The sequence below is a fragment of the Salvelinus alpinus genome, chromosome 10, assembly GCF_045679555.1.
Source record: "Salvelinus alpinus chromosome 10, SLU_Salpinus.1, whole genome shotgun sequence".
Lineage (NCBI taxonomy): Eukaryota > Metazoa > Chordata > Actinopteri > Salmoniformes > Salmonidae > Salvelinus > Salvelinus alpinus.
This window is the reverse complement of record NC_092095.1, coordinates 20,868,196-20,895,125: the sequence shown is the minus strand read 5'-3', so window position 1 is coordinate 20,895,125 and position 26,930 is coordinate 20,868,196. Positions and strand designations below refer to the sequence as shown.

The 26,930-nt window shown below is 44.8% G+C and overlaps 1 protein-coding gene across 5 annotated transcripts in view; it reads left to right on the top strand.

The window, feature by feature from the left end:
- The window catches only part of LOC139531709 (brefeldin A-inhibited guanine nucleotide-exchange protein 1-like), an 85,723-nt gene extending 60,751 nt beyond the window's left edge, over positions 1-24,972 (top strand). For 3 of the 5 annotated variants that reach the window (XM_071328415.1, XM_071328414.1, XM_071328412.1), the window contains 24 exons: positions 556-667; positions 1,512-1,717; positions 2,085-2,169; positions 2,366-2,531; positions 4,250-4,530; positions 4,716-4,874; positions 5,183-5,327; positions 5,491-5,581; positions 5,717-5,757; positions 5,887-6,056; positions 6,867-7,018; positions 7,955-8,127; positions 10,032-10,192; positions 10,794-10,924; positions 11,028-11,157; positions 11,361-11,496; positions 11,887-12,025; positions 12,327-12,399; positions 12,535-12,688; positions 12,897-13,036; positions 13,329-13,500; positions 16,799-16,937; positions 21,396-21,513; positions 21,655-24,972. In XM_071328415.1, coding sequence (XP_071184516.1) covers positions 556-667; positions 1,512-1,717; positions 2,085-2,169; positions 2,366-2,531; positions 4,250-4,530; positions 4,716-4,874; positions 5,183-5,327; positions 5,491-5,581; positions 5,717-5,757; positions 5,887-6,056; positions 6,867-7,018; positions 7,955-8,127; positions 10,032-10,192; positions 10,794-10,924; positions 11,028-11,157; positions 11,361-11,496; positions 11,887-12,025; positions 12,327-12,399; positions 12,535-12,688; positions 12,897-13,036; positions 13,329-13,500; positions 16,799-16,937; positions 21,396-21,513; positions 21,655-21,867 — 3,487 coding nt within the window. In that variant the 3' untranslated portion in view covers positions 21,868-24,972. The remainder of the gene's footprint in view (positions 1-555; positions 668-1,511; positions 1,718-2,084; positions 2,170-2,365; positions 2,532-4,249; positions 4,531-4,715; positions 4,875-5,182; positions 5,328-5,490; positions 5,582-5,716; positions 5,758-5,886; positions 6,057-6,866; positions 7,019-7,954; positions 8,128-10,031; positions 10,193-10,793; positions 10,925-11,027; positions 11,158-11,360; positions 11,497-11,886; positions 12,026-12,326; positions 12,400-12,534; positions 12,689-12,896; positions 13,037-13,328; positions 13,501-16,798; positions 16,938-21,395; positions 21,514-21,654) is intronic. The other 2 variants (XM_071328416.1, XM_071328413.1) reach the window with 1 other exon arrangement.
- The last annotated feature ends 1,958 nt before the right edge of the window (positions 24,973-26,930 follow it).

Below are 26,930 nucleotides of genomic sequence, written 5' to 3'. Positions count from 1 at the left end.
CTGTATACCTGAATATATTCACCTTGTACTGTATACCTGAATATATTCACCTTGTACTGTATACCTGAATATATTCACCTTGTACTGTATACCTGAATATATTCACCTTGTACTGAATACCTGAATATATTCACCTTGTACTGTATAGACAGCTGAATATATTCACCTTATACTGTTTAGACAGCTGAATATATTCACAACCAGGGTTGCACAATGCCAGTCATTTTAGTGAGGGATGTTGTCCTGCTAGTTTTCATTTCTCCCTGGCACATAATTGATCAATTAATGCCATTGATTAATTAGCCAATTACTAATTAATTCATTACTGTAATTAGGACAAAATATACATATATACTGGCTCTGGAGGGACACTTCCTCCTCCACCTTACTAAACATATTTAGGAGACCTTACGTAGCAGGTTAGGAGAATTAGCTAAAGGTTATGAAAAGGGTTCGGGTTTGGGTTAGCGAAAATGAAAGAAAATGTAACTTTTGATGTCAATTTGACAAAATGTGTATCCCTAGACATAACCCTGTTCTCTGTTCTGTGGTCAGGTTCAACAAGAAACCAAAGAGGGGCATCCAGTACCTCCAGGAGCAAGGTATGCTGGGAACCACCCCGGAGGACCTCGCTCAGTTCCTGCACCAGGAGGAGAGGCTGGACTCGGTAAAGAACCGTCTTAAATCTGTTTACCCAATCTACTTCAGTGAACTGCATTTCATTGAACTTGTGCAGGTCCAAATAAACAAATACCCACTCTAGCTCATTCAGCTCTTCCCTCTGTCAACCTTTTACCTGCTTACCTGTCGATTGTGGAGTAGAGTGGTTGATCGGAGCAGCTAATAGAGATCCGAATAGCAAATACACAAATACCCACTCTAGCTCATTAAACTCTCGGTTCACACATTTGGCTCTCTCACCCGGCCTCCTCACAGCTGCAGGCCCAAAGGAGAACATATCCATCCCATAGAAACATGAAGGCACTTATCTCCTAATGTTGAACCGCCAACATTACCCTCCCACTCCAAGACAATTCCCGCATCCCGAGCGCACTTCAATGTTTATTTTAACGAGTGAAGCACTCTCCCGGTTGATTGGCTGGCCTCGAGGGGGGCTCGGTGCGGTGGTAATCTGCATTAAAGAGCGTTCATAACATCTGCTTTGGAACAAGAGGCCCTCAAACAGACAGCCAGAGAGTCTGACAGAGCGGGGAGAATAGAGCACAGAGGAGTGACTGACTGAAACATGTATTTAACACATCAACACTCCTGTTTACTGAAAACAGAGTCCTTTCCTCTCCGTGTGCTGTGTCTCTGAAGTTAATTGTCAGGACAATATGTGTTAATTGACTTCCAATGAGAAGCACATGCATTCGGAAAAAATCATTATCTATTGATTGAATTCAACATCAATGCCTCTCTCGGCCTATCTCTATCCCCTTCTGTCCCTCTCTTTTCATCCCTCTCTCTCACTCTCCCTCTGTCTTCCTCTCTCTCTTCCTTCCTCTCAGACTCAGGTGGGTGAGTTCCTGGGGGACAATGATCGCTTCAATAAAGAGGTCATGTATGCCTATGTGGACCAGATGGACTTCCAGGGCAAAGACTTTGTCTACGCTCTCAGAACATTCCTCGAGGGCTTCCGTCTCCCGGGAGAGGCTCAGAAGATCGACAGGCTCATGGAGAAATTTGCTGCTAGATATCTGGAATGCAATCAGGGGTGAGTGTGGAGTGGTGTGGACTGCCCTGGGCATTGTGGAATCTTAGACTTAGAAGAAGACTTCATTTGTGATGTCAAGTACATTGAATGGCAACAATCAGATTGCTCTCTATTTTGAATCTTTATTAAATCATAATCAAATCAAAGTTTATTGGTTGGATAGAGTTGCAGGTGTCTCGCAAATAAAATAGAAATAGGCAAATAAACTAAACAAGAAATCAAGAAAAGACAGAACGGGTTAAAATGAACAATTCAGAGTAGAAATACTAGTTTAATTCTACTAGTCTAGCACAACCAGTCATACACTATTGTTTAATCTCTGTTATGTTTATCTTCTCTCTCCACTCCTCTCTATCTCTCTCGTCAGGCAAACTGAGTTTGCAAGTGCAGACACTGCGTACGTCCTTGCCTACTCAATCATTATGTTGACAACAGACCTTCATAGTCCGCAGGTAAGACAACAGCCTGTTTTTGGAAAGATGAACTGAGAGAAACAATCACCTGAGCTGCACTTAGCTTCAACAGAAGACCTTCAGCAGTGGCACATGGGGAATGTCAATGCTAGCTATTTCAGACAGACAACAGTGGACAGACAGAGTAGGCAGGCAGACAGACAGTGTAACAAATCTCATCTTTTACTTTTCAAAGGTTAAGAACAAGATGACTAAAGAACAATACATCAAGATGAACAGAGGGATCAACGACAGCAAGGATCTACCGGAGGAGTATCTGTCGGCCATCTACGACGAGATCGCAGGGAAGAAGATCGCTATGAAGGGGACCAAGGAAATGACTCTGAAATCCAACAAGCACAGTGAGTATCTCTGTTCCTCTATGTTTGCTAGCACAACAATGTCATTACAGACTGAAATTGAGCGTGTCAGATATGACTTTGTTTATGACATGAAACGCCTATTTTGAGGCGTAATGGATCTTTGCAAATGATCAGCTTTATATTTAACTGACGAGTCATTTCATCTGATATCTTTGTGGGGATCATAGAATTATCATCACAATCAAAGAGATATAAATGGGATTGAGATGTAGTTTGATTAGATTGGGTTACTGATCAGTGGAAAAGTTTGAGATAGTGTCTGTTGTTCAACGGGGAAAGTTTCCTCTTCAGTTGGAGATAGTGTCTGTTGTTCAGTGGGGAAAGTTTCCTCTTCAGTTGGAGATAGTGTCTGTTGTTCAGTGGGGAAAGTTTCCTCTTCAGTTGGAGATAGTGTCTGTTGTTCAGTGGGGAAAGTTTCCTCTTCAGTTGGAGATAGTGTCTGTTGTTCAGTGGGGAAAGTTCCCTCTTCAGTTGGAGATAGTGTCTGTTGTTCAGTGGGGAAAGTTTCCTCTTCAGTTGGAGATAGTGTCTGTTGTTCAGTGGGGAAAGTTTCCTCTTCAGTTGGAGATAGTGTCTGTTGTTCAGTGGGGAAAGTGTCTTCTTCAGTTGGAGATAGTGTCTGTTCAGTGGGGAAAGTTTCCTCTTCAGTTGGAGATAGTGTCTGTTGTTCAGTGGGGAAAGTTTCCTCTTCAGTTGGAGATAGTGTCTGTTGTTCAGTGGGGAAAGTTCCCTCTTCAGTTGGAGATAGTGTCTGTTGTTCAGTGGGGAAAGTTACCTCTTCAGTTGGAGATAGTGTCTGTTGTTCAGTGGGGAAAGTGTCTTCTTCAGTTGGAGATAGTGTCTGTTGTTCAGTGGGGAAAGTGTCCTCTTCAGTTGGAGATAGTGTCTGTTGTTCAGTGGGGAAAGTTTCCTCTTCAGTTGGAGATAGTGTCTGTTGTTCAGTGGGGAAAGTTTCCACTTCAGTTGGAGATAGTGTCTGTTGTTCAGTGGGGAAAGTTTCCTCTTCAGTTGGAGATAGTGTCTGTTGTTCCGTGGGGAAAGTTTCCTCTTCAGTTGGAGATAGTGTCTGTTGTTCAGTGGGGAAAGTGTCTTCTTCAGTTGGAGATAGTGTCTGTTGTTCAGTGGGGAAAGTGTCTTCTTCAGTTGGAGATAGTGTCTGTTGTTCAGTGGGGAAAGTTTCCTCTTCAGTTGGAGATAGTGTCTGTTGTTCAGTGGGGAAAGTTTCCTCTTCAGTTGGAGATAGTGTCTGTTGTTCAGTGGGGAATGTTTCCTCTTCAGTTGGAGATAGTGTCTGTTGTTCAGTGGGGAAAGTTTCCTCTTCAGTTGGAGATGTATATTTGTTGTGTTTGTGCAGGTGGCTTCCTCTCGTCTACTTTATAATCTGCACTCGTCTGAAAACACAACATGTAGGAAGCCTTGTATCGGATCCTGGATCAGGTGTGGCCAGTGAGAAGCAGAGTGGGTTTGTTCATGCTATGACTTTACTTCTGTTTCTGGATCAGGTGTGGCCAGTGAGAAGCAGAGTGGGTTTGTTCATGCTATGACTTTACTTCTGTTTCTGGATCAGGTGTGGCCAGTGAGAAGCAGAGTGGGTTTGTTCATACTATGACTTTACTTCTGTTTCTGGATCAGGTGTGGCCAGTGAGAAGCAGAATGGGTTTGTTCATGCTATGACTTTACTTCTGTTTCTGGACCAGGTGTGGCCAGTGAGAAGCAGAGGCGGCTACTGTATAATGTAGAGATGGAGCAGATGGCTAAGACAGCCAAGGCCCTGATGGAGGCAGTCAGTCACGTCCAGGCTCCCTTCACCAGCGCCACACACCTGGAGCACGTCAGACCCATGTTCAAGCTGGCCTGGACCCCGTTCCTAGCAGCCTTCAGTGTGGGCCTCCAGGACTGTGACGATACTGAGGTGGCTTTTCTCTGTCTGGAGGGAATACGCTTTGCCATCCGGATAGCCTGCATCTTCACCATACAGGTAGTTTATCTAGCACGCTATCACTGTATGTGTTCACTGAGGATTAATATGAGTTAAATGAAAGGGATGAGGGGCTATGAATCAAAAGGTGAAATGGTGTGTTTTCCAAAGATAGCATGCTCCGAAACTTAATGGAGATAGTACTGCAGTACTGAATATGGTCTCTCTCTCTCACACACACACAGCTTGAGCGGGATGCGTATGTGCAGGCCCTGGCACGGTTCACCCTGCTCACAGCCAGCTCTGGCATCACTGAGATGAAGCAGAAGAACATCGACACCATCAAGACTCTCATCACCGTCGCCCACACAGACGGAAACTACCTGGGCAACTCCTGGCACGAGGTCTGGACATACTGCCAACGTCTAGTAATCAGTATTAGCCACTATAGTATCGCTGTCAGTATTGCTGTCGTAAGCTATATTGCTTCATTTTGTCTCCATTTTTCTTTATTTTCGATATAAAAATATGTTTCTCTCTCAACTAATTAAGACTAGTGAATAGATATGTGCAAAAACAATCCTAACTAAGGCTGGCTTTACACAATCAGTCTTTTGACCAATCACATCAGCTCTTTTGACGCGTGTGTAAATGCAGCCTTATTGAATGTATGGGTGACTGTATGCCCCCACATCCCTCCCCCGTCCTACAGATAATGAAGTGTATCAGTCAGTTGGAGCTGGCCCAGCTGATCGGGACGGGGGTGAAGGCCAGGTACATCTCAGGGACGGTTCGGGGGAAAGAGGGCTTCATCACCAGCACCAAGGAGCAGAGCAACGATGAATACCTGGGCCTGGGTCAGCGCTTATCACTTTAATACATGTTCTGGTTCTAAACTGGTTAAATAAACTGTAGTTAGCAAGCCGGTGATGTGCTTGACTATACAACATGTTTGACTCTGGAGATGCTTGGTATGATGCTTGATGCTGGAGATGTGACTGACTGTCCTGTGGTCCACAGCAGGTGGGACAGTAGACCGGAAGCAGATCCTCAGTATCCAGGAGTCCATAGGAGAGACCAGCTCCCAGAGTGTGGTGGTGGCTGTGGACAGGTAGTTACTGTAGTAGTCTCTTATAGATCCTGCTCTATTACCTCGGACTGGGGTCTTAGCTCTGCCATTGTTCTATCATGTGAATGAATGTACTGTATATGTCATGTAGATGTGACCATGGTCTTGTTCTTGCAGAATATTCACAGGTTCTACCAGACTGGATGGTAATGCAATTGGTGAGTGTTCTAAATCCAAACTGAATTCAATTACAGTATTTGATCACGTCCTTATCTGATGTGGATGTATTGGCATTGTACCATGGCTGTCCTGATGGTTGACTAACACGGGTTTCTCTGTGTTCTCAGTGGACTTTGTGCGCTGGTTGTGTGCTGTGTCTATGGATGAGCTGGCCTCGCCCACACACCCCCGCATGTTCAGCCTGCAGAAGATAGTGGAGATCTCCTACTACAACATGGGACGAATCAGACTGCAGTGGTCCAGGATCTGGGAGGTCATTGGAGACCACTTCAACAAGGTGGACATCTTGGGATTTATTTCACTTTAACAGGGGTTGTGGAAACTCTGGTTGTCAGGGACCTCTGTTTTAATTATTTTTTTGTTGTTGCATTAATTGATTGATTAACGTTGTTGTTGGCTAGAGAGTCCACACACCTGATTACCTAGGTGTTAATTAGTCTTTGTAACACTGCCCTCAGGAACACCTGGCTTAAAGGTCCAATGCAGCCATTTTATCTCAATATGAAATAATTTCTGGGTGATAATTAAGTACCTTACTGTGATTGTTTTCAATTAAAATGGTCAAAAAAAACAAAAATAGCTTCTTAGCAAACAGCAACTTATCAACCCAAAATGTTGCTAGGACTGTCTGGGAGTGGTCTGAGTAGGGAGGGGAAACCTGAAAACGAGCTGTTATTGGCTGAGAGGTTTGGAACTTGACTGGGGATGTCACCAGGCAGGCCAAAACTCCATCCCACCAAAACCGGCTGACATTTCAGGCTGTCTTTTCAAACAGCTCTTACACTAAAAAGACATTGTCATAATTTTCACAATTTCACAGTATTATTCCAACCTCAGTGTGAAAAGATATATAAAACAGGAATATCACATTTTTGACAGCACGGGGCATAAGAATCATATCTACGGGCTTTATTTTGCCTTAGTCTTCCCGAGTGCTGCGGGGGGGTGTAAGTGTTAAAATGCTACAGAGGTAGAGATTGGCTACTAAATATTACAAATGAACAGAGATTATAAATGTCACAGGGGATGTTAAATGTTAGAGAGTGTGGTAGAGATGTTAAGATACTGTGTCTGACTCCCTGTTCAGGTTGGATGTAACCCCAATGAGGATGTAGCTATCTTTGCCGTGGATTCTCTCCGGCAGCTGTCCATGAAGTTTCTAGAGAAGGGAGAGCTGGCGAACTTCAGGTTCCAGAAGGACTTTCTGAGGCCTTTCGAGCACATCATGAAAAAGAACAGGTAAAGAGAATGTTGCTGTAAACGTTATTCCTGATTGTATCGTGTGACTGTTTGTTTGTGTGTGCTGCCTACTTGCGTTGAATGAGCTTGCGGTTGTGCTTGCTTGCTTAGGCATGTGTCTGCTGGTATATGTGCACACTCCCTAGTTGCGTAGGCACTTGGCTATAGTAGTCTGGCCTTACAAGGTCTGTGTTGTGCCTCTGTGGTTCACATTCCAGTGCCTGTCTCTCTTAGCGCTGCAGCCAGCCAGTCTCCTTGTACTGAGTCACTGCACTGTGTCAAACTCCCACAGTCACCCAAGCTCTCTGGGGAGGAGAAAACTGGCACACTCAGAACTAACCCAGAGAGCAAGATAGGGATTTTATAGAATATTTCTCCTTGGTTTTGGCTTGAGCACCAGGAAAGCACTCTGGCAACTGACTCTACAACAACTGAGTAGAAGCTGTGAATCTTTTCTCAGATTCTGTAGTGACACAGATACAGTTGCTTAAAATTGGAGGGCTCCGAATCTCACAGTTGAAAGCTGTTTTCATTGATGTGAAGGAGAACTACCAGGCCCAAATCCACCCACTGTTACAGCTCAGAGGAAATGGCAGGGAGCCACGTAAAGCCATGGACGCCCCACGGTGCTGTATGTTCATTAGACTCAGCCTGTGTGTGTGTAGTATGTTTGTGAGAGTACTTTTGTGCAGAGGCTGGTCCTTTCTCCTTAATCAAAGCACAGAAAAAATTATTTGCTATGACAACAGTCGCCGTTGGAACCCATCAAGTCACAACATCTGAAAGGGAATAATCAGACTGCCTAAATAAAGGCTGTAGCAGGGGTACTTGTACTTTCACTTCTACTGCCTTATTGATCATCCTCATCATAGTCCAATAAGCAACTTTCACATACAGTAGGTGAATAACCCATATGTCCTCCTCCTGCTCCTCCAGATCTCCAACGATCAGGGACATGGTGGTGCGCTGTATAGCCCAGATGGTCAACTCACAGGCGGGGAACATCCGGTCGGGCTGGAAGAACATCTTCTCAGTGTTCCACCTGGCTGCCTCAGACCAGGATGAGAGCATCGTAGAGCTAGCCTTCCAGACCACGGGCCACATCAGCAGTGAGTTACTGAGACACACGCCTCAGAGACAACCATCTTTCGGGCTAAGAACTGATCTTCATTATCTGATCTCTATTATTGTCTATCTTTTAAGATGTTATTTTTATACCTATATTTAATATACAGTGAAGTCGAAAAGTATTCAGACCTCTTGACTTTTTCCACATTTTGTTACGTTACAGCAATACCCCATAATGACAAAGCAAAACGTTTTTTTGTTGTTGAATCTTTCTATTTTATTACAAATAAAAAAACTTAAATGACATTTACATAAGTATTCAGACCCTTTACTCAGTACTTTGTTGAAGCACCTTTGGCAGCGATTACAGCCTTGAGTCTTCTTGGGTATGACGCTACAAGCTTGGCACACCTGTATTTGTGGAGTTTCCCCCATTCATTGCTGTATATCCTCTCAAGCTCTGTCAGGTTGGATGGGAAGCGTTGCTGCACAGCTATTTTCAGGTCTCTCCAGAAATGTTAGATCGGGTTCAAGTCCGGGCTCTGGCTGGGCCACTCAAGGACATTCAGAGACTTGTCCTGAAGCCACTTCTGTGCTGTCTTGGCTGTGTGCTTAGGGTCGTTGTCCCGTTGGAAAGTGAACCTTTGCTGCAGTCTGAGGTCCTGAGCGTTCTGGAGCAGGTTTTAATCAAGGATATCTCTGTACTTTGCTCCGTTCATCTTTGCCTCGATCCTAACTAATCTCCCAGCCCTTGCCGCTGAAAAACATCCCCTCAGCATGATGCTGCCACCACCATTCTTCACCGTAGGGATGGTGCCAGGTTTCCTCCAGATGTGACGCTTGGCATTCATGCCAAAGAGTTCAATCTTGGTTTCGTCAGACCAGAGAATCCTGTTTCTCATGATCTGAGACTCTTTAGGTGCCTTTTGGCAAACTCCTAGCGAGCTGTCATGTGCCTTTTACTGAGGAGTGGCTTCCGTCTGGCCACTCTACCATAAAGGCCTGATTGGTGGAGTGCTGCAGAGATGATTGTCTTGGAAGGTTCTCCCATCTCCACAGAGGAACTCTGGAGCTCTGACAGAGTGACCATCGGGTTCTTGGTCACCTACCTGACAAAGGTCCTTCTCCCCCGATTGCTCAGTTCAGCCGGGCAACCAGCTCTAGGAAGAGTCTTGGTGGTTCCAAACTTCCATTTAAGAATGATGGAGGCCACTGTGTTCTTGGGGACCTTCAATGCTGCAGAAATGTTTTGGTACCCTTCCCCAGATCTGTGCATTCAACACAATTATCTCTTGGAGCTCTACGGACAATTCCTTCGACCTCATGGGTTGTTTTTTTTACTCTAATAGGCACTGTCAACTGTGGGACCTTATATAGACAGGTGTGTGCCTTTCCAAATCATGTCCAATCAATTGAATTTACCACAGGTGGACTCCAATCAAGTTGTAGAAACATCTCAAGGATGATCAATGGAAACAGGATGCACCTGAGATCAATTTCGATTCTCATAGCAAAGGGTCTGAATACTTACGTAAATAAGGTATTTCAGTTTTTTATTTCTAATACATGTAAATTGTAGATTGTGTAGATTGCTGAGGAAAAAAATACTTTAATCAGTTTTAGAATATATCTGTAACGTAACAAAATGTGAAAAAGTCAAGGGGTCTGAATATTTTCCGAAGGCACTGTATATATTTACTGCTTAGATTTCAATATGATTGTTTCAGTAATCCTCAATTTGAGGTTTATTTTAGTGTTTTTGATGACAGGGCCATGTAATATCATTCTGCTAAACAGATAAGTTAACTCCTGTCATCCTTTTTCACTGATCTCCTTCTCTTCTCTCCTTATCTCCTTCTCTTCTTCTTCGCTTCTTCTCTCCTTATCCACCTCTTCTCTTTTTCTCTCCTCTGCTTCTTCTCTTCTTCTTCTCTTCTTCTCTCAGTGAATGTATTTGAGAAGCACTTCCCAGCCACCATAGACTCCTTCCAGGATGCAGTCAAGTGTCTGTCTGAGTTCGCATGCAACGCCTCCTTCCCCGACACCAGCATGGAGGCCATCCGTCTCATCCGCCACTGCGCCAAATACGTCTCTGACAGGCCCCAGGTCAGTTACTGAGTTTATTATCAGGTCTCATAGATAAGAGCTGAACCCATATCAGTCATTTCTGAACATCAAATGGTATTGCCCATAGTTGTTTGTGGTAGACCATGACTGGTCCCCAAAACATTTAGTACTGTGACCCACCTAAAGCTTTCATCGTTTTCTTGTTAATCATCAGATAAACAATGTGAGTCGCTCTGGATAACAGCATCTCCCAAATTATTTATTTATATATAATGAAAATGTCCCATGTTAGAAAACATCACTGGTGCTTACTGCCAGTGCTTTTCTCCAAGGTCTCTTCTCTATGCAGACACTCTCCAGCCACACTGCCTGATTTATGTTTGTTTGTGTGGGGGTGGACAAGAGGAGAGGAGGGGATTAGTTCTGTGTGTGTGTGCATGTGTGCACGGAAACCTCCGTTGAGTGGGCGGTGGGGCAAATTCAGGAAAAGCCTACAGTGAACAGTAAATACGGCTTAGAGACCTTTTAGAGTTAGTGTGTGTCCACATGTGCGTGTCTGTATGTGTGTGTGTGTGTGCCTGCGTGTGCGTGTATTAACTCTCAGGAAATGTTGTAAACTATGCTGTTTTCTCTCTGGCAGGCATTCAAAGACTACACCAGCGATGACATGAATGTAGTGCCAGAGGACCGGGTGTGGGTGAGGGGGTGGTTCCCCATCCTCTTTGAGCTGTCCTGCATCATCAACAGGTGCAAACTGGACGTCAGGACCAGGTGAGAAGAGTTTTAGTCCTGTGTCATCATAGATGGGAATATTCTAGAGGCTGACTGATGGTAAGGGTGTATTATAAGAAGTGTGTGTGTGTGTGTGTGTCAGGGGTCTGACGGTGATGTTTGAGGTGATGAAGACCTATGGACACACCTTTGAGAAGCACTGGTGGCAGGATCTGTTCAGGATCGTCTTCAGGATATTTGACAACATGAAGCTGCCTGAGCAGCAAACTGAGGCAAGTCTCCACATCCCAAATACCCATTCACCAAAGACCGAGCTTTATCTCCAGTGTAACCAACACCTATTTCCATAGTTACAGTACATCATTGGTTCCACAACTAGTATCCAGTACCAACTGGACGATTGTCCTCTTGGATGCTACAATGACTTGAACTGGTGTAACCCTGGTAACCCTTCTGTGTTGTTTTTGTCTTCCAGAAAGCAGAGTGGATGACGACGACCTGTAACCACGCACTTTACGCCATCTCTGACGTGTTCACGCAGTACTTTGAGACTCTCAGTGACGTCCTGCTGGATGACATCCTGTCCCAACTGTACTGGTGTGTTCAGCAAGGTGAGGACAGACGGCGGCGCTACAAACACCTTCAGTCCTACACTTCTACTGAGTACACCGTCTTCAATCACTCTCATCCCCTCTTTCTTATGCATATTTCCTCTTCTTTTCAATCCACATTCCACTCTTCTCTCTCTTCTCCTGCTCTCCACATTATTGGGGCGGCAGGGTAGCCTAGTGGTTAGAGCGTTGGACTAGTAACCGCAAGGTTGCAAGTTCGAATCCCCGAGCTGACAAGGTACAAATCTGTCGTTCTGCCCCTGAACAAGGGCCGTCATTGAAAATAAGAATTTGTTCTTAACTAACTTGCCTAGTTAAATAAAGGTAAAATTTTTTTTTTATTGTCTTTCTCTTTCCCTCACTTCTTCTCTCCTCTCTCTCTCACCCTAGATAATGAGCAGTTGGCTCGGTCAGGCACTAACTGTCTAGAGAACGTGGTCATCCTGAATGGAGAGAAGTTTACTCCGGAGACCTGGGACAAGACCTGTAACTGCATGCTGGACATCTTCAAGACCACCATCCCACACGCGTAAGCTACTGATGCAGACGTTATTCATATCGCTGAGATTCAGCTGGGAATATTGTCTGTGATGATTGTTATTGCTGAACTTAGTGATGTAAACATGGAGCACACTGAGACAGTCATATGAAGTCATCTAGGAATGGAGGCGAGGTATTAAATGGACATGATCTTTTACTGGCTTTTGCCGTTGTTTACTTGGTAGAGTGGGATACCTGACTGTCCTTGTGTGTATGGTACTGTAGTATGACACTGTATAAGTAGAGTAACACTGTCCTGTCCCATATTGTTCCTCTCTGCCCTCTCTCAGACTGTTGACATGGAGACTAGCAGGAGCAGAGGGGGATCCCATGACACCACAGGATGTATCAGACAAACAGCTGGTATGTTTCAAACCCTGACTGAGCTGTAGGTTTCATTAAGTCTGTAGCTGGTCTATCTCTTATGCCAGATTAAACTGTACAACAACATGACCCAGTACAATCCAGACAAAATAACTTCTCCCCATGTGCCCTCAGGATTCAATTTCCCAGAAGTCAGTGGACATCCAGTCCCGTTCCGAGGACCAGCATTCCATCAACAGTGCGGAGAGGATTGCCATGGAGACCCGGCGGCAGAGTCAGTACAGCGCAGGCATGTGTGAGGACAGCCCCAGAACCCGGACTCCAACAAGTTAGTGTCTCTTTTACACCTTGTACCACTGGAGTGTTTTTCAACCCTATGCTCACCGTGTGTGTGTGTGTGTGTGTGTGTGTGTGTGTGTGTGTGTGTGTGTGTGTGTGTGTGTGTGTGTGTGTGTGTGTGTGTGTGTGTGTGTGTGTGTGTGTGTGTGTGTGTGTGTGTGTGTGTGTGTGTGTGTGTGTGTGTGTTCGTTCCACAGAGATCCAGGAGCAGAGGTTATTCTCAGGCTTGCTCATTAAGTGTGTAGTGCAGTTGGAGCTGATCCAGACCATAGACAACATGGTCTTCTTCCCTGCAACCAGCAGGAAGGAGGACGCTGAGAACCTGGCTGCTGCGCAGGTAACGTCTCACTTCCACCCCTACATGGAGGATGAGAGGTATCACTGGTTCAGGACTTGGTGGAAGGACACATTTCTTGCAAAGATTTGTGTTAAATAGTTTGGCTGTATGGACTGTCCTGATCCTTGAAAATGTGAAATGTCTATAATGTATGTTCTTCTAGTAAATGTCAGGGAAGGAGGGAAGTATTTGTCATACATAGCAGTGATATGTGAAGGCTCTGTTTGTGTTTGGTTGTGTGAATGCTCTGGGAAAGTTCTCTGAAGCTTGTGTATGTGTTTGTCCTCTCCAGAGAGATGCTCTGGACGCGGCAGATGTCCGTGTCGAGACTCAGGACCAAGGAATGTACCGCTACCTGACCTCAGAACAGCTGTTTAAGCTGCTGGACTGCCTGTTGGAGTCCCACCGCTTCGCCAAGGCCTTCAACTCTAGCAACGAGCAGAGGACCACTCTATGGAAGGCAGGTGGGTCACTGCCCTGCACCAGAGCCGAGGCAGATATACAGTGCATTCGGAAGTATTCAAACCCCTTTACTTTTCCACATTTTGTTATGTTTCAGCCTTATTCTAAAATTGATTAAATCATTTTTTTCTTCATCAATATGCACACAATACCCCATAATGACAAAGCAAAAACAGGTTATTAGACATTTTTGCAAATGTATAAAAAATTTAATAAACTGAAATATCCCATTTACATAAGTATTCAGACTCTTTACTCAGTACTTTGTTGAAGCATCTTTGGCAGCGATTACAGCCTTGAGTCTTCTTGGGTATGACGCTACAAGCTTGGCTCACCTGTATTTGGGGAGTTTCTCCCATTCTTCTCTGCAGATCCTCTCAAGCTCTGTCAGGTTGGATGGGGAGCGTCGCTGAACAGCTATTTTCAGGTCTCTCCAGAGATCTTCGATCGGGCTCAAGTCCGGGCTCATTCAGAGACTTGTCCTGAAGCAACTCATGTGTTGTCTTGGCTTTGTGCTTAGGGTCGTTGTCTTGTTGGAAGGTGAACATTCACCCTAGTCTCAGGTCCTGAACGCTCTGGAGCAGGTTTTCATCAAGAATCTTTCTGTACTTCGCTCCATTCATCTTTCCCTAGATCCTGACTAATCACCCAGTCCCTGCTGCTGGAAAACATCCCCACAACATGATACTGCCACCACCATTCTTCACCGTAAGGATGGTGCGAGGTTTCCTCCAGACGTGACGCTTGGCATTCAGGCCAAAGAGTTCAATCTTGGTTTCATCAAACCAGAGAATCTTGTTTCTCATGGTCTGAGTTCTTTAAGATTAAGAAAATCAGTCTCCTACTTCATGTAATTCTTGGAGTTTCCTCGAGTGGTGCACTGCAGGGACATGTAAAGAATATTACCAGTTACACTGTACAGTGCATTCAGAAAGAATTCAAACCCCTTTACTTTTTCCACATGGTGACGTTACAGCCTTATTCTAAAACCAATTAAATATTTTTTCCCCCTCATCAATCTACACACAATACCCCATAATGACAAAGTGAAAACAGGTTTTTAGAAATCTTGGCACATTTATTACAAATAAAAAAACAGAAATACCGTATTCACATAAATATTCAGGCCCTTTGCTATGAGACTCGAAATTGAGCTCAGGTGCATCCTGTTTCCATTAATCATCCATAAGATGTTTCTACAACTTGATTGGAGTCCACCTGTGGTATCTTTTAATTGATTGGACATGATTTGGAAAGGCATACACCTGTCTATATAAGGTCCCACACTTGACAGTGCACGTCAGAGCAAAAACCAAGCCATCGAAAAAAATTGTCCGTAGAGCTCAGAGGCAGGATTTTGTCGAGGCACAGATCTGGGGAAGGGTACCAAAACATTTCTGCAGCATTGAAGGTCCCCAAGAACACAGTGGCCTCTATCATTCTTAAATGGAAGAAGTTTGTAACCACCAAGACTCTTCCTAGATCTTGCCGCACAGCAAAACTGAGCAATCGGGGGAGAAGGGTCTTGGTCATAGTGGTGACCAAGAACCCGATGGTCACTCTGACAGAGCTCCAGAGTTCCTCTGTGGAGATGGGAGAACCTTCCAAGACAACCATCTCTGCAGCACTCCACCAATCAGGCCTTCATGGTAGAGTGGCCAGACGGAAGTCACGCCTCAGTAAAAGGCACATGACAGCCCGCTTGGAGTTTAGCAAAAGGCCCTTAACCTGTCTAGGACTGGTGTTCCCCTCGCCAACTTTCAATGAAATTGCATGGTGCCAAATTCACTCAACAGAAACCTCATAATTACATTTTCTCAAACATACAAGTATTAGGCACCATTTTAAAGATAAAATTCTCGTTAATCCAACCACAGTGTCCGATTTCAAAAAAGCTTTTCGGCGAAAGCAGAACATATCATTATGTTAGGTCAGCAACTAGTCACAGAAAGCATACAGCTATTTTCCAAGCAAAGAGAGGAGTCACAAAAAGAAGAAATATTGATAAAATGAATCACTAACCTTTGATATTCTTCATCAGATGACACTCCCGGGACAACATGTTACACAATACATGTATGTTTTGTTTGATCAAGTTCATATTTATATCTAAAAACCTCAGTTTACATTTGGCTTTGCCTCCAAAACATCCCGTGAATTTGCACAGAGCCACATCAAATCACAGAAATACTCATAATAAACATTAATAAAAGATACAAGTGTTATTCACAGATTTAAAGATATACTTCTCCTTAATGCAACCGCTGTGTCAGATTTCAAAAAAGCTTTACGAAAAAAGCTCACCATGCAATAATCTGAGTACGGCGCTCAGACACAAAAACAAGCCATACAGATACCCGCCATGTTGTGGAGTCAACAAAGTCAGAAATAGCATTATAAATATTCACTTACCTTTGATGATCTTCATCAGAATGCACTCCCAGGAATCCCAGTTCCACAATAAATGTTTGTTTTGTTCGATAAAGTCCATAATTTATGTCCAAATTCCTCCTTTTTGTTTGCACGTTTAGTTCACAAATCCAAAATAAATGAGGCGCGAGCACTAGGTTCAGACGAAAAGTCAAAAAGTTCCGTTACAGTTCGTAGAAACATGTCAAACGATGTATAGAATCAATCTTTAGGATGTTTTTAACATAAATCTTCAATAATGTTTCAACTGGAGAATTCCTTTGTCTTTCAAAGGAATTTTCAAATTTTCTTTCAACTTTCTCATGACTGCGCATCACGAGACCGAGGCTGCTGGCAGATCTCTGACTCATTCCCCTCTCATTCAGCCCACCTTCACAGTAGAAGCCTGAAATAACGTTCTAAAGACTGTTGACATCTAGTGGAAGCCTTAGGAAGTGCAAGATGACCCATATCCCACTGTATATTCAATAGGGGCTGAGTTGAAAAACTACAAACCTCAGATTTCCCACTTCCTGGTTTTTCTCAGGTTTTTTCCTGCCATATGAGTTCTGTTATACTCACAGACATCATTTAAACAGTTTAGAAACTTCAGAGTGTTTTCTATCCAAATCTACTAATAATATGCATATCTTAGCTTCTGGGCCTGAGTAGCAGGCAGTTTACTCCGGGCACCTTATTCATCCAAGCTACTCAATACTGCCCCCAGCCATAACAAGTTAAGATTCCTCAGGAAGCACGGTATATCTGTCCTGGAGCCTAATGCAACTCTCTGAACAATTGGAACAATGCCCTGTTTGTCGTCCCTAGTTTTGACGGGCCTCAATGGCTGTAACGGACAGCAACCGCTCTCTCTCTGTCTGTCTGTTCCAGGTTTTAAAGGGAAGTCGAAGCCCAATCTGCTGAAGCAGGAGACCAGCAGTCTGGCGTGTGGCCTAAGGATCCTGTTCCGGATGTACACTGATGACAGCCGTCAGACCGCCTGGGAGGAGGTCCAGAGACGGCTGCTTAAGTAAGGAAGGACCGCCACGCCCCCACCACTATATCACTGTATGGAGGCTGTCAAACAATTGGCCATATACCAGACTTAATGAAGGCTAAACTCAGGGAATTGCTTGACTGCTGCTTTGAATAGCTAGTTTGACTACTGCCAGTGTAAACCTCAATAACTCCTAACTCACACCAAACACTGTCCTTATCTCCAGCTAATCTCCATCTGGCTTTGTGTCCCTTTGTCTCAACCTGGGAATAGAAAGTCATTTGAGTTTCAGATTATGCTTAATTTCACTGAAAACAACATTCTTTAAGTGAGCAGAGTAACATGATCTCCTTAATGATCATGTGCAGCTCTGTTATTTACATTTTTTTACTTTTACCCCTTTTTCTCCCTAATTTCGTGGTATCCAATTGGTAGTTTGTTATGAGAATTTCGTTATCAATGTTCATAAACTTCAATTAATCTACTCAGTCTGCAACCCAGAGTTTGTAAGGTTTAAATGAAACAGACAGATTTCCCCGCTTACAATAGTCAAAACGTTTATTCACGAGAGCACTCGGAAGTCCATTATACAAAGACATCCATTTTATACCTTGCTCCTTACTTACGCACATACTTCCACACAAACAGTAGATATCCTACGCACATACATACACACGAACAGTAGGTGAGTTGTATCCTTCTCCAGAGTTCTTACCACTGTGTATCACTACCCAGCCGACAGTTCCATTCCCCCGAAATTAGGGAAACCTTCAGAAGTACTCCCTGTCCTATCATAAGTTTCTCAGAGTTCTAGCCAGGTCGGGTCAAACACAGTTTAATTGTTCTCGGTATTTTCTTAGGCACACACATACAAGTTCAAATCTTAAGCTACGCCTTGCTCAGACAGTCTGTGTTTTTCCACTACACAGATACATTGTTTAATCTGCAACATGTTTCATAATTTTCTGCAAGCCTAACAGTTTATCTCCTCCACGGCTGGAGACAGAATGTCCTGTAAGGAACACAGTAGTACAACTTGTCTGTCGATAGCTCCTCTTATCATTTGGTTCGTACTTGCACCCTGCTTACATACTAAAAAGGAACAAAAGTTCCTTGTTCTAATTCTGACTAAAACAACACACATCAGATTATAGTTTTATGATTCTAATAAATTTCATACAATTATATGGTTTCAGGGTGGAATATTTCTAGTCATTATCTTACCATTACCGTAAACATATAAATCATATTAATTTCTATTACATCATAGTTACAGTCTTGTCTCATCGCTGCAAGCTCGAGAGCCATGCGTCCTCCGAAAAGACAACCCAGCCAAGCCGCACTGCTTCTTAACACAATGCCCGCTTAACCCGGAAGCCAGCCGCACCAATGTGTCGGAGGAAACACCGCACACCTGGCAACCGTGTCAGCGTGCATTGCACCCGGCCCGCCATAGGAGTCGCTAGAGCGTGATGGGACAAGAACATCCCTGCCGGCCAAACCCTCCCCTAACCCGGACGACTCTGGGCCAATTGTGTGCCGCCCCCATGGGTGTCCCGGTCGTGGCCGGCTGTGACAGAGCCTGGACTCGAACCAGGATCTCTAGTGGCACTGCTAGCACTGCAATGCAGTGCCTTAGATCACTGCGCCACTCAGGAGGCCGTGCAGCTCTGTTCTACTGCTTCCTGTTGTTGTTCTGCTCCTTTTCCTCTAACGAGCCTTTCACCATGACTCCACCATCCTTAATCATCCTCTCACTAACGTGCCTTTCACCGTTCCTCGACCATCGCTAATCATCCTCTCAGTAACGAGCCTTTCACCGTTCCTCCATCATCTCTAATCATCCTCTCAGTAACGAGCCTTTCACCGTTCCTCGACCATCCCTAATCATCCTCTCACTAACGTGCCTTTCACCGTTCCTCGACCATCCCTAATCATCCTCTCAGTAACGAGCCTTTCACCGTTCCTCCATCATCTCTAATCATCCTCTCATTAACGAGCCTTTCACCGTTCCTCCACCATCCCTAATCATCCTCTCAGTAACGAGCCTTTCACCGTTCCTCCATCATCTCTAATCATCCTCTCATTAACGAGCCTTTCACCGTTCCTCCACCATCCCTGATCATCCTCTCACTAACGAGCCTTTCACCATTCCTCCATCATCTCTAATCATCCTCTCACTAACGAGCCTTTCACCGTTCCTCCACCATCCCTAATCATCCTCTCACTAACGAGCCTTTCACCGTTCCTCCACCATCCCTGATCATCCTCTCACTAACGAGCCTTTCACCGTTCCTCCACCATCCCTAATCGTCCTCTCACTAACGAGCCTTTCACCGTTCCTCCACCATCCCTAATCGTCCTCTCACTAACGAGCCTTTCACCGTTCCTCCACCATCCCTGATCCTCTCACAGCATTCGTAAACCTCCTTCATTCGGCTGTGTGTAATGGCAGTCATATGGAGGGCATTATTTTCACATGTCTGAAGTATGCCCAGAATGTGCTTTAATTTACACAAATATTTAATAACTAATTTGCTACTTTGTCGTGGGTGGAACTCCGGCAAACATGATGACTTTTATTTAAATCCTACAAATTGAATGTCTGGAGTATTACTAAGAACCAGGCAGGCAGCTATCTACACCATCTAACAGCATTAACAACTTTCATTATTTTTCATGAAGAGGGGGAATCAAGGCCATGTCAGACGCCTGCTATTTATGAAGGGCTGCTGGGAGAGGGAGGGCATTGATCAGTCCATGTAATCACAGGGGAAACAGGATTGACTGGGAGGAGGGGGAGACATCTCGACAGCTGTGATCTGTCCTGACCCTGACCGCAGCTGTCTGAGAGACTGAGACATTCACGCTTCTGTTTACACCATCTAGGGAATAGAGAAGTCACAGTCGCCGAGGCAAAACATCAATATCCGCCACAGCAGGAGGGGAATCAAAAGAAATTGGTCCTGAGAGAGAATGATTGAGTCAGATTGTGTTGATGTCGTTGTATCTTCCGTCGATGACTCTCACTCTCTCCAGTCATTCAGAGCACTCGTCTAAATGTGACAGATATCTGAAATGACTGGACTGGATAGTGGGTATAGTAGGCCTATACATCCACAGACTCTGTGTTGCTGTTATTACTCAGTCAGTTGTCATCGCTTTGTCTTTCTATTGCAGTATCACATAGTAGCTATCGTCTCGTCTTTGTATTGAAGACAGTCTCTGTATTAGCAGGAAACTCCTAGGTTGTCAGTCTGATATGTCCGCTCATGTGTAAGAGAGAGAGGGACAGAGAGGGAGAGTGAGAGCTCACGGACTGGACTATCACAAACATGCATGCGCACACACCACACTAGTATAGCATGGCACGGTAGAGGAGAGAGGACAGCACACACACCACACTAGTATAGCATGGTAGAGGAGACAGGACAGCACACACACCACACTAGTATAGCATGGTAGAGGAGACAGGACAGCACACACACCACACTAGTATAGCATGGCACGGTAGAGGAGAGAGGACAGCACACACACCACACTAGTATAGCATGGTAGAGGAGAGAGGACAGCACACACACCACACTAGTATAGCATGGTAGAGGAGACAGGACAGCACACACACCACACTAGTATAGCACGGTAGAGGAGACAGGACAGCACACACACCACACTAGTATAGCACGGTAGAGGAGAGAGGACAGCACACACACCACACTAGTATAGCATGGTAGAGGAGAGAGGACAGCACACACACCACACTAGTATAGCATGGTAGAGGAGAGAGGACAGCACACACACCACACTAGTATAGCATGGCACGGTAGAGGAGAGAGTACAGCACACACACCACACTAGTATAGCACGGTAGAGGAGAGAGGACAGCACACACACCACACTAGTATAGCATGGCACGGTAGAGGAGAGAGGACAGCACACACACCACACTAGTATAGCATGGCACGGTAGAGGAGAGAGGACAGCACACACACCACACTAGTATAGCATGGTAGAGGAGAGAGGACAGCACACACCACACTAGTATAGCATAGCATGGTAGAGGAGAGAGGACAGCACACACACCACACTAGTATAGCATGGTAGAGGAGAGAGGACAGCACACACACCACACTAGTATAGCATGGCACGGTAGATGAGAGAGGACAGCCGACATGCAGAGTTGATTCCCAGCAAGGTGCTTACGAGGGCTAAGCAGATTTCGGAGGTGATTAGCTCATGGATTGTAAGGGGGCTGTGAAGAAGGGAGGAGATGAGGGGACGGGAGGGAGAGATGGAGGTTCTGTTTGAGGTGAGGGTTAGAGGTCAGAGGTCACAGCTGCTCCTCTCCTTGTGGCTGGTGTGGAGTCAAATAATTTCATGTTGGCTGTGAATTTAGTCTTGCTGCTAAATAATTTGTGAATCGCATCTTAATTCTGTGTCGCTGAACAGTTTTCATAAGGTCAATGAGTCTATCAAGATCTTTCCCTCTAGTGTGTGCAGTGAGGCAGTAGCCTACTTCCTGACTCTAACATCAGAGAGCCACAGAGAAGCCTGGACCAACCTTTTGCTCCTCTTCCTCACCAAGGTCCTGAAGATCAGTGATGACAGGGTAAGGATGTCAACCATTAACAACATTCAGACAGGCCACTGATTTGGTCAAGTCATTGTCAGCGACAAGAAGACCTAACCCTGTCTTTGAATGGAGATGAATCTGTAGGTAGATGTTTTATGTCTCTCTCTCTTTCCACAGTTCAAGGCCCATGCGTCCAGGTACTATCCTCTGCTGTGTGAGATCATGCAGGTTGATCTAATCCCAGAACTGCGGGCTGTGCTGCGGAAGTTCTACCTACGCATCGGCATCGTGTTCCAGATCGCCCAGCTGCCTGAACTACCTGCAGAACCAGAACCAGAGCTGGAAGTTGAGGTGGAGAGGGGGGAGGTGGCTGGAGAGGAAGCCCAGTGATGGTGCACTTGTAGCGGGCTGGCTGCGAGACCTCTGACTAGGGAAGCCTGGAGTTCTGGAAGTCCTCCTCCCCGCTTGCCTTGGGTTTGTCTACCAACCCTTTAGGACTATGGTCTCCCATCCCCCAGGGTACTATGAAGGGTGCATCTGACCAGACTTCACCCTTCTGGATTTGGCAGTGACCCAGAATCCCCAACTAACGGTACAGGAAACTCCAAGGTGTCTCTACTGTGAACCTGACTGGTCATGTGACAGAAAATGGCAACTCCCATATACACTACATGGCTAAAAGTATGTGGACAAGTGCTTGTCGAACGTGTCATTCCAAAATCATGGGCATTTATATGGAGTTGGTCCCCCCTTTGCTGCTATAACAGCCTCCACTCTTCTGGAAAGACTTTCCACTAGATGTTGGAACATTGTTGTGGAGACTTGCTTCCATTCAGCCACAAGAGCATTGGTGAGGTTGGGCACTGATGTTGGGCGATTAGGCCTGGCTCGCGGTCAGAGTTCCAATTCATCCTTAAGGTGTTTGATGGGGTTGAGGTCAGGGCTCTGTGCAGGCCAGTCAAGTTATTCCACAACGATCTCGACAAACCATTTCTGTATGGACCTCACTTTGTGCACAGGGGCATTGTCATGCTTTAACAGGAAAGGGCCTTCCCCAAACTGTTGCCACAGAATCGTCTAGAATGTCATTGTACACTGAAACGTTAAACGTTTCCCTTCACTGGAACTAAGGGGCCTAGCCCGAACCATGAAAAAGCCCCAGACCATTATTCCTCCTCCACCAAACTTTTCAGTTGGCACTGCTTTGGGACAGGTAGCGTTCTCCTGGCATCCGCCAAACCCAGATTCGTCCAAGATGATGAAGGGTAATTCATCACTCCAGAGAACATGTTTCCACTCCTCCAGTCCAATGGAGGTGAGCTTTACACCATTCCAGCTGATACTTGGCATTGCTCATGGTGATCTTAGACTTGTGTATGGCTGCTCAGCCATGGAAACCCATTTCATGAAGCTCCCGATGAACAGTTCTTGTGCTGACGTTGCTTCCAGAGGCAGTTTGGAACTTGGTATTGTTGCAACCGAGGACAGACGATTTTATGCTCTACGCGCTTCAGCACTCGGCGGTCCCGTTCTGTGAGCTTGTGTAGCCTACCACTTCGCGGCTGATACGTTGTTGCTCCTAGACGTTTCCACTTCATAATAACAGCACTTACAGTTGACCAGGGCAGCTCTAGCAGGGCAGAAATTTGACGAACTGACTTGTTGGAAAGGTGGCATCCTATGACGGTGCCACGTTGAAAGTCACTGAGCTCTTCAGTAAGGCAATTCTACTACCAATGTTTGTCTATGGAGATTGCATGGCTGTGTGCTTGATTTTATACACCTGTCAGCAACAGCTGTGGCTGAAATAGTCGAATCCACATACTTTTGGCCATGTAGTGTATCAGAGTAGGTTGAAGTTGCCCCTAGACACTGATCTAAGGCCAGTTTTTGCATTCCCCCCTATAGTTAAGGTTATAATATTGGGAGGTCAAACTGATCCTAGATCCTATGGGCTACTTATACCCGAAGCCTCTCATATCATGGAAGAATGGCTTGGCCTTGTACATGAAGATCTGATTCTCTAACGACTGCAGAATAACTATCCCTCAGAGTCAAAATATATTTAAAACGGGTTTGCTTCTTGACATTACTGTATCCTTAAAAGCGATTCTAGAGAATGAAATGGCTACACGTACATCATGCAATGCAATTGACGAATATTCAGTGATATGAAATGTGACATTTGTTACTCGAAGATAATTCTGATCTTTTCCTGGCTGCACTGCTGATGGCTAACGTTAGCGGCAATCACCTCGTGGATGAAAAAACGAAGTACAGAAAAGCCGCTTTGTAATATAATCTGATAACACTAGATTTTATTTCTGTGTTTTGTTTAGTTTTTTCACAGGATTTTGCTGCATTTAGGGCTCGAGTCGATCAGATCCGTTTTAGCTGACATCCGCATAGCGGTTGTTTTGACGGAGTCGGAGGTGCAACTGCATTAGAGCTGTCAAATCCACAAGTGACTCCTGGCATTATATCTAAAGCGGACATTGCCAATGGCTGCACGGAGTCGCATTAACACAAATCCCATGCAGCCTTGTTTACAAGTTGGAACACTGGAATGTGAGATGTAATCTACACCTCGATTAGGCTGATAGAAATCCTCATTATTTAGTTTGATTATTTCTATATAGCGTACACTTTCTCGTTGTTAACTAACGCGAGTGGGGCGGGTGTGGCAATGATCGTTAGAGCAGCTGCTCACCGATTTGAGGGCTCCAATGCAGTTCCACCTCAGACACCGCCAAAACATCTGCTATACGGCTGTCTATCGCCGGTTAATGCTGATCTGATTGAATCTAGGCCCTGATCTCATCATTGAATACACTGGAGATTTTTACTTTTGTGATAATTGATTTACTGGACCACCTCTCCTGCAGATTGTCCTATATGAGATTTGTAATTGAATGACGACACGACAGAACGTGAAGGGTTAAAATATTCAATTGATATGTTCTGAGGCTTTTTAACTGATAGTCGATAACTGGGCTCTTCCTAAAACTGGAAGGAAAAATAGCAACTATGGGCCTGTTCAGGAGGTTGCAACGTTACACAACGCTCAGCTAGAAATGTATTGTGTAGATATGATTTTCTTTCATGTAATGAAAGTAATTATCTGCTCTATATACAATATTTATATCTGCAATGCTTCTGAATAGGCCCCTGATATGAGCTGCTTCTGAGTCACAGGTATGTTTATGTTTGAAGTTAGTTTTCAGTGTGTACAAATTAAAATAAATTAATAATATATTTAATTTTCTTTGGTTTGGGGACAGGCTGTATGTATAGAGTAAATGAAGAATGTTAGCTGTGCTTTAAAAGAAGACTTCTGGATGGTGTGTGGATTGGATGTAGAAAACAAAATGTATATGGTACAGAAATGTAAAGTTTTCTATGTTGAAAAATGACTTCTGTACAACTTCCTGTACAAAACTGGTCATCATCCGACATTCTAATCAGGTTATAGGTCAATAAAGTTTTTGAACTTGATTTGTTTGACCATTTGATTGGACTATATGAGTCTGTCTTAAGAGGAAAGGATTGAGCACCAAGGACCAGTCTGGACAAAGACAAGATTATATACTTTTTTTACCCCAAATCTTTCTATACTGTATATTAACACACATTTTCTTGCTACATACAAACATTTCAACACCAGATACACATTTCACATGTTTTAAAAACATTAATTCTGCAAAAGTACATTCAAAAAGTTACCATAGTTGCTTACATCAGCAGACCAAACCAGTCAAAAGGTTACCATAGTTACTTACATCAGCAGACCAGAGGCTATACTTCTTCCATACTGTAGTCCTACTCCTGCAGCTGTAGCCATATCACACAGCAGACGCTGCCCTGCTCCTACCCACTACATGGAGCTGTTGTATACAGAGACTGAAATATCTCTGCTACTACCTCATCTCCATTTGGACGTCTGCCCTGGTGGCTGATTAAACAATTCACACATGCATAAGCTACATTCAGATGTTTTTCTGCATAAAAACACAAACATGGATGTTTTTTGCTCTCTTCTGATGCAGACACAGAAATAGACCATGTTAATTTTGTGAAATTTGTATTGGGGATCGACTGCATATAAAATATAGACCTCAAACTCTAGTCAAAAGTAGTAAGCTATGAAGGGAATGGGATACTATGTGTAGATGAAAGGGGCCATCCATGTTAGGTGGAGGGCCCATCCCACTCCCCATCCAGGATGTGGGTAACCGGTCTCTGTCCGGTTCTGACCAGCCCCAAACAATTTTAGCGTGTCTGACGTGCCGGGCCGTAGCCAGCGCTCTGTGGCAACAGTCTCCATGGACACATGCCTGACCGGGTAGTACGGGGTGGACCGCAGTAAGAGGTCATCCCCTTCATCGGCTGACAGCCCCCCTGGAGACCAGAGAGACGTCATTCAAACAGACAGACACTTCATGGCCCAATCCTAACTTAGATACCTACATTTGCATTTCTCATGACATTCTATCAAAAAGCCTATATTGAGTTGCAGCATTGAATAAGTTGCAGTTTGTGGTGCTTTGAGACCTTACATCCAACCTCGTCATTCTATCACAAGCCTGTACATGCGGTCCCCTCCACGTACAGGCTTGTCACAGAGAACAGAGACTGGGCATCCGGTTGGCCCTTGTCATCGCTCTGACAACCAGCAGTCACCATGTTCTGGACCACAGCATGGAAACATCTGTCAGTACAGCAGAACGGGTTAGTACAGACTACAGAGAAAATGTGTATTGGCCATTGTCTTACAGGATTTATGAAAAGCATTCTAATGCCTAAAAAAAGAGGGACTGTTGTGTATTATCAGAAACGTTTCCCCAAGGCCCTTCTCAGATTGAGGACATTAATGGACTGTTGAAGTGGCACTGTAATTATGTGATGATGACTCAACTGAAGCAACATGCCCTTCTCTTCTCTGGAATAGCCTCTTACATCCTCAAAGTCTCTCCTTACGGCAGGCCTTCTCCTCTCCCTCTCCTGGGCTGAGGGCTGTCTGGACCTCAGGTCAACCTGGGCTGCCCTGGCCCTTGGGATGGGGACCCTGCTTCCAGTTAGCATCGTCTGAGGACGTAGCACTGTAACACATTTACATTACATCACCTAACAGGCAAGGTGGGATGATGTCTCTCCCAACCTTAACTAGTAAAAATGCTACGCCGTCTAAAATACTAAGGCATAGCAATATTGGAGGTATATTATGTTTATATTTTATCCAATCTTCTCATGTTATTCTTCAGTAATATCAGAAAAAAATAGGTTTTTTCTGCATTGTGCAGTAGACTCTCAGAAACACATTCCCTGCCTGCTCTCCTCTCTCCCCCTTCAGCCGGACCAAGGCCATGTTACTACCACCCTGCAGCTGGCACAGGCTTTCTGCTCTGTCAGGACTGCTACCAGCTGTGTGGGCGCCATGGCTTGGCCTATGCCGT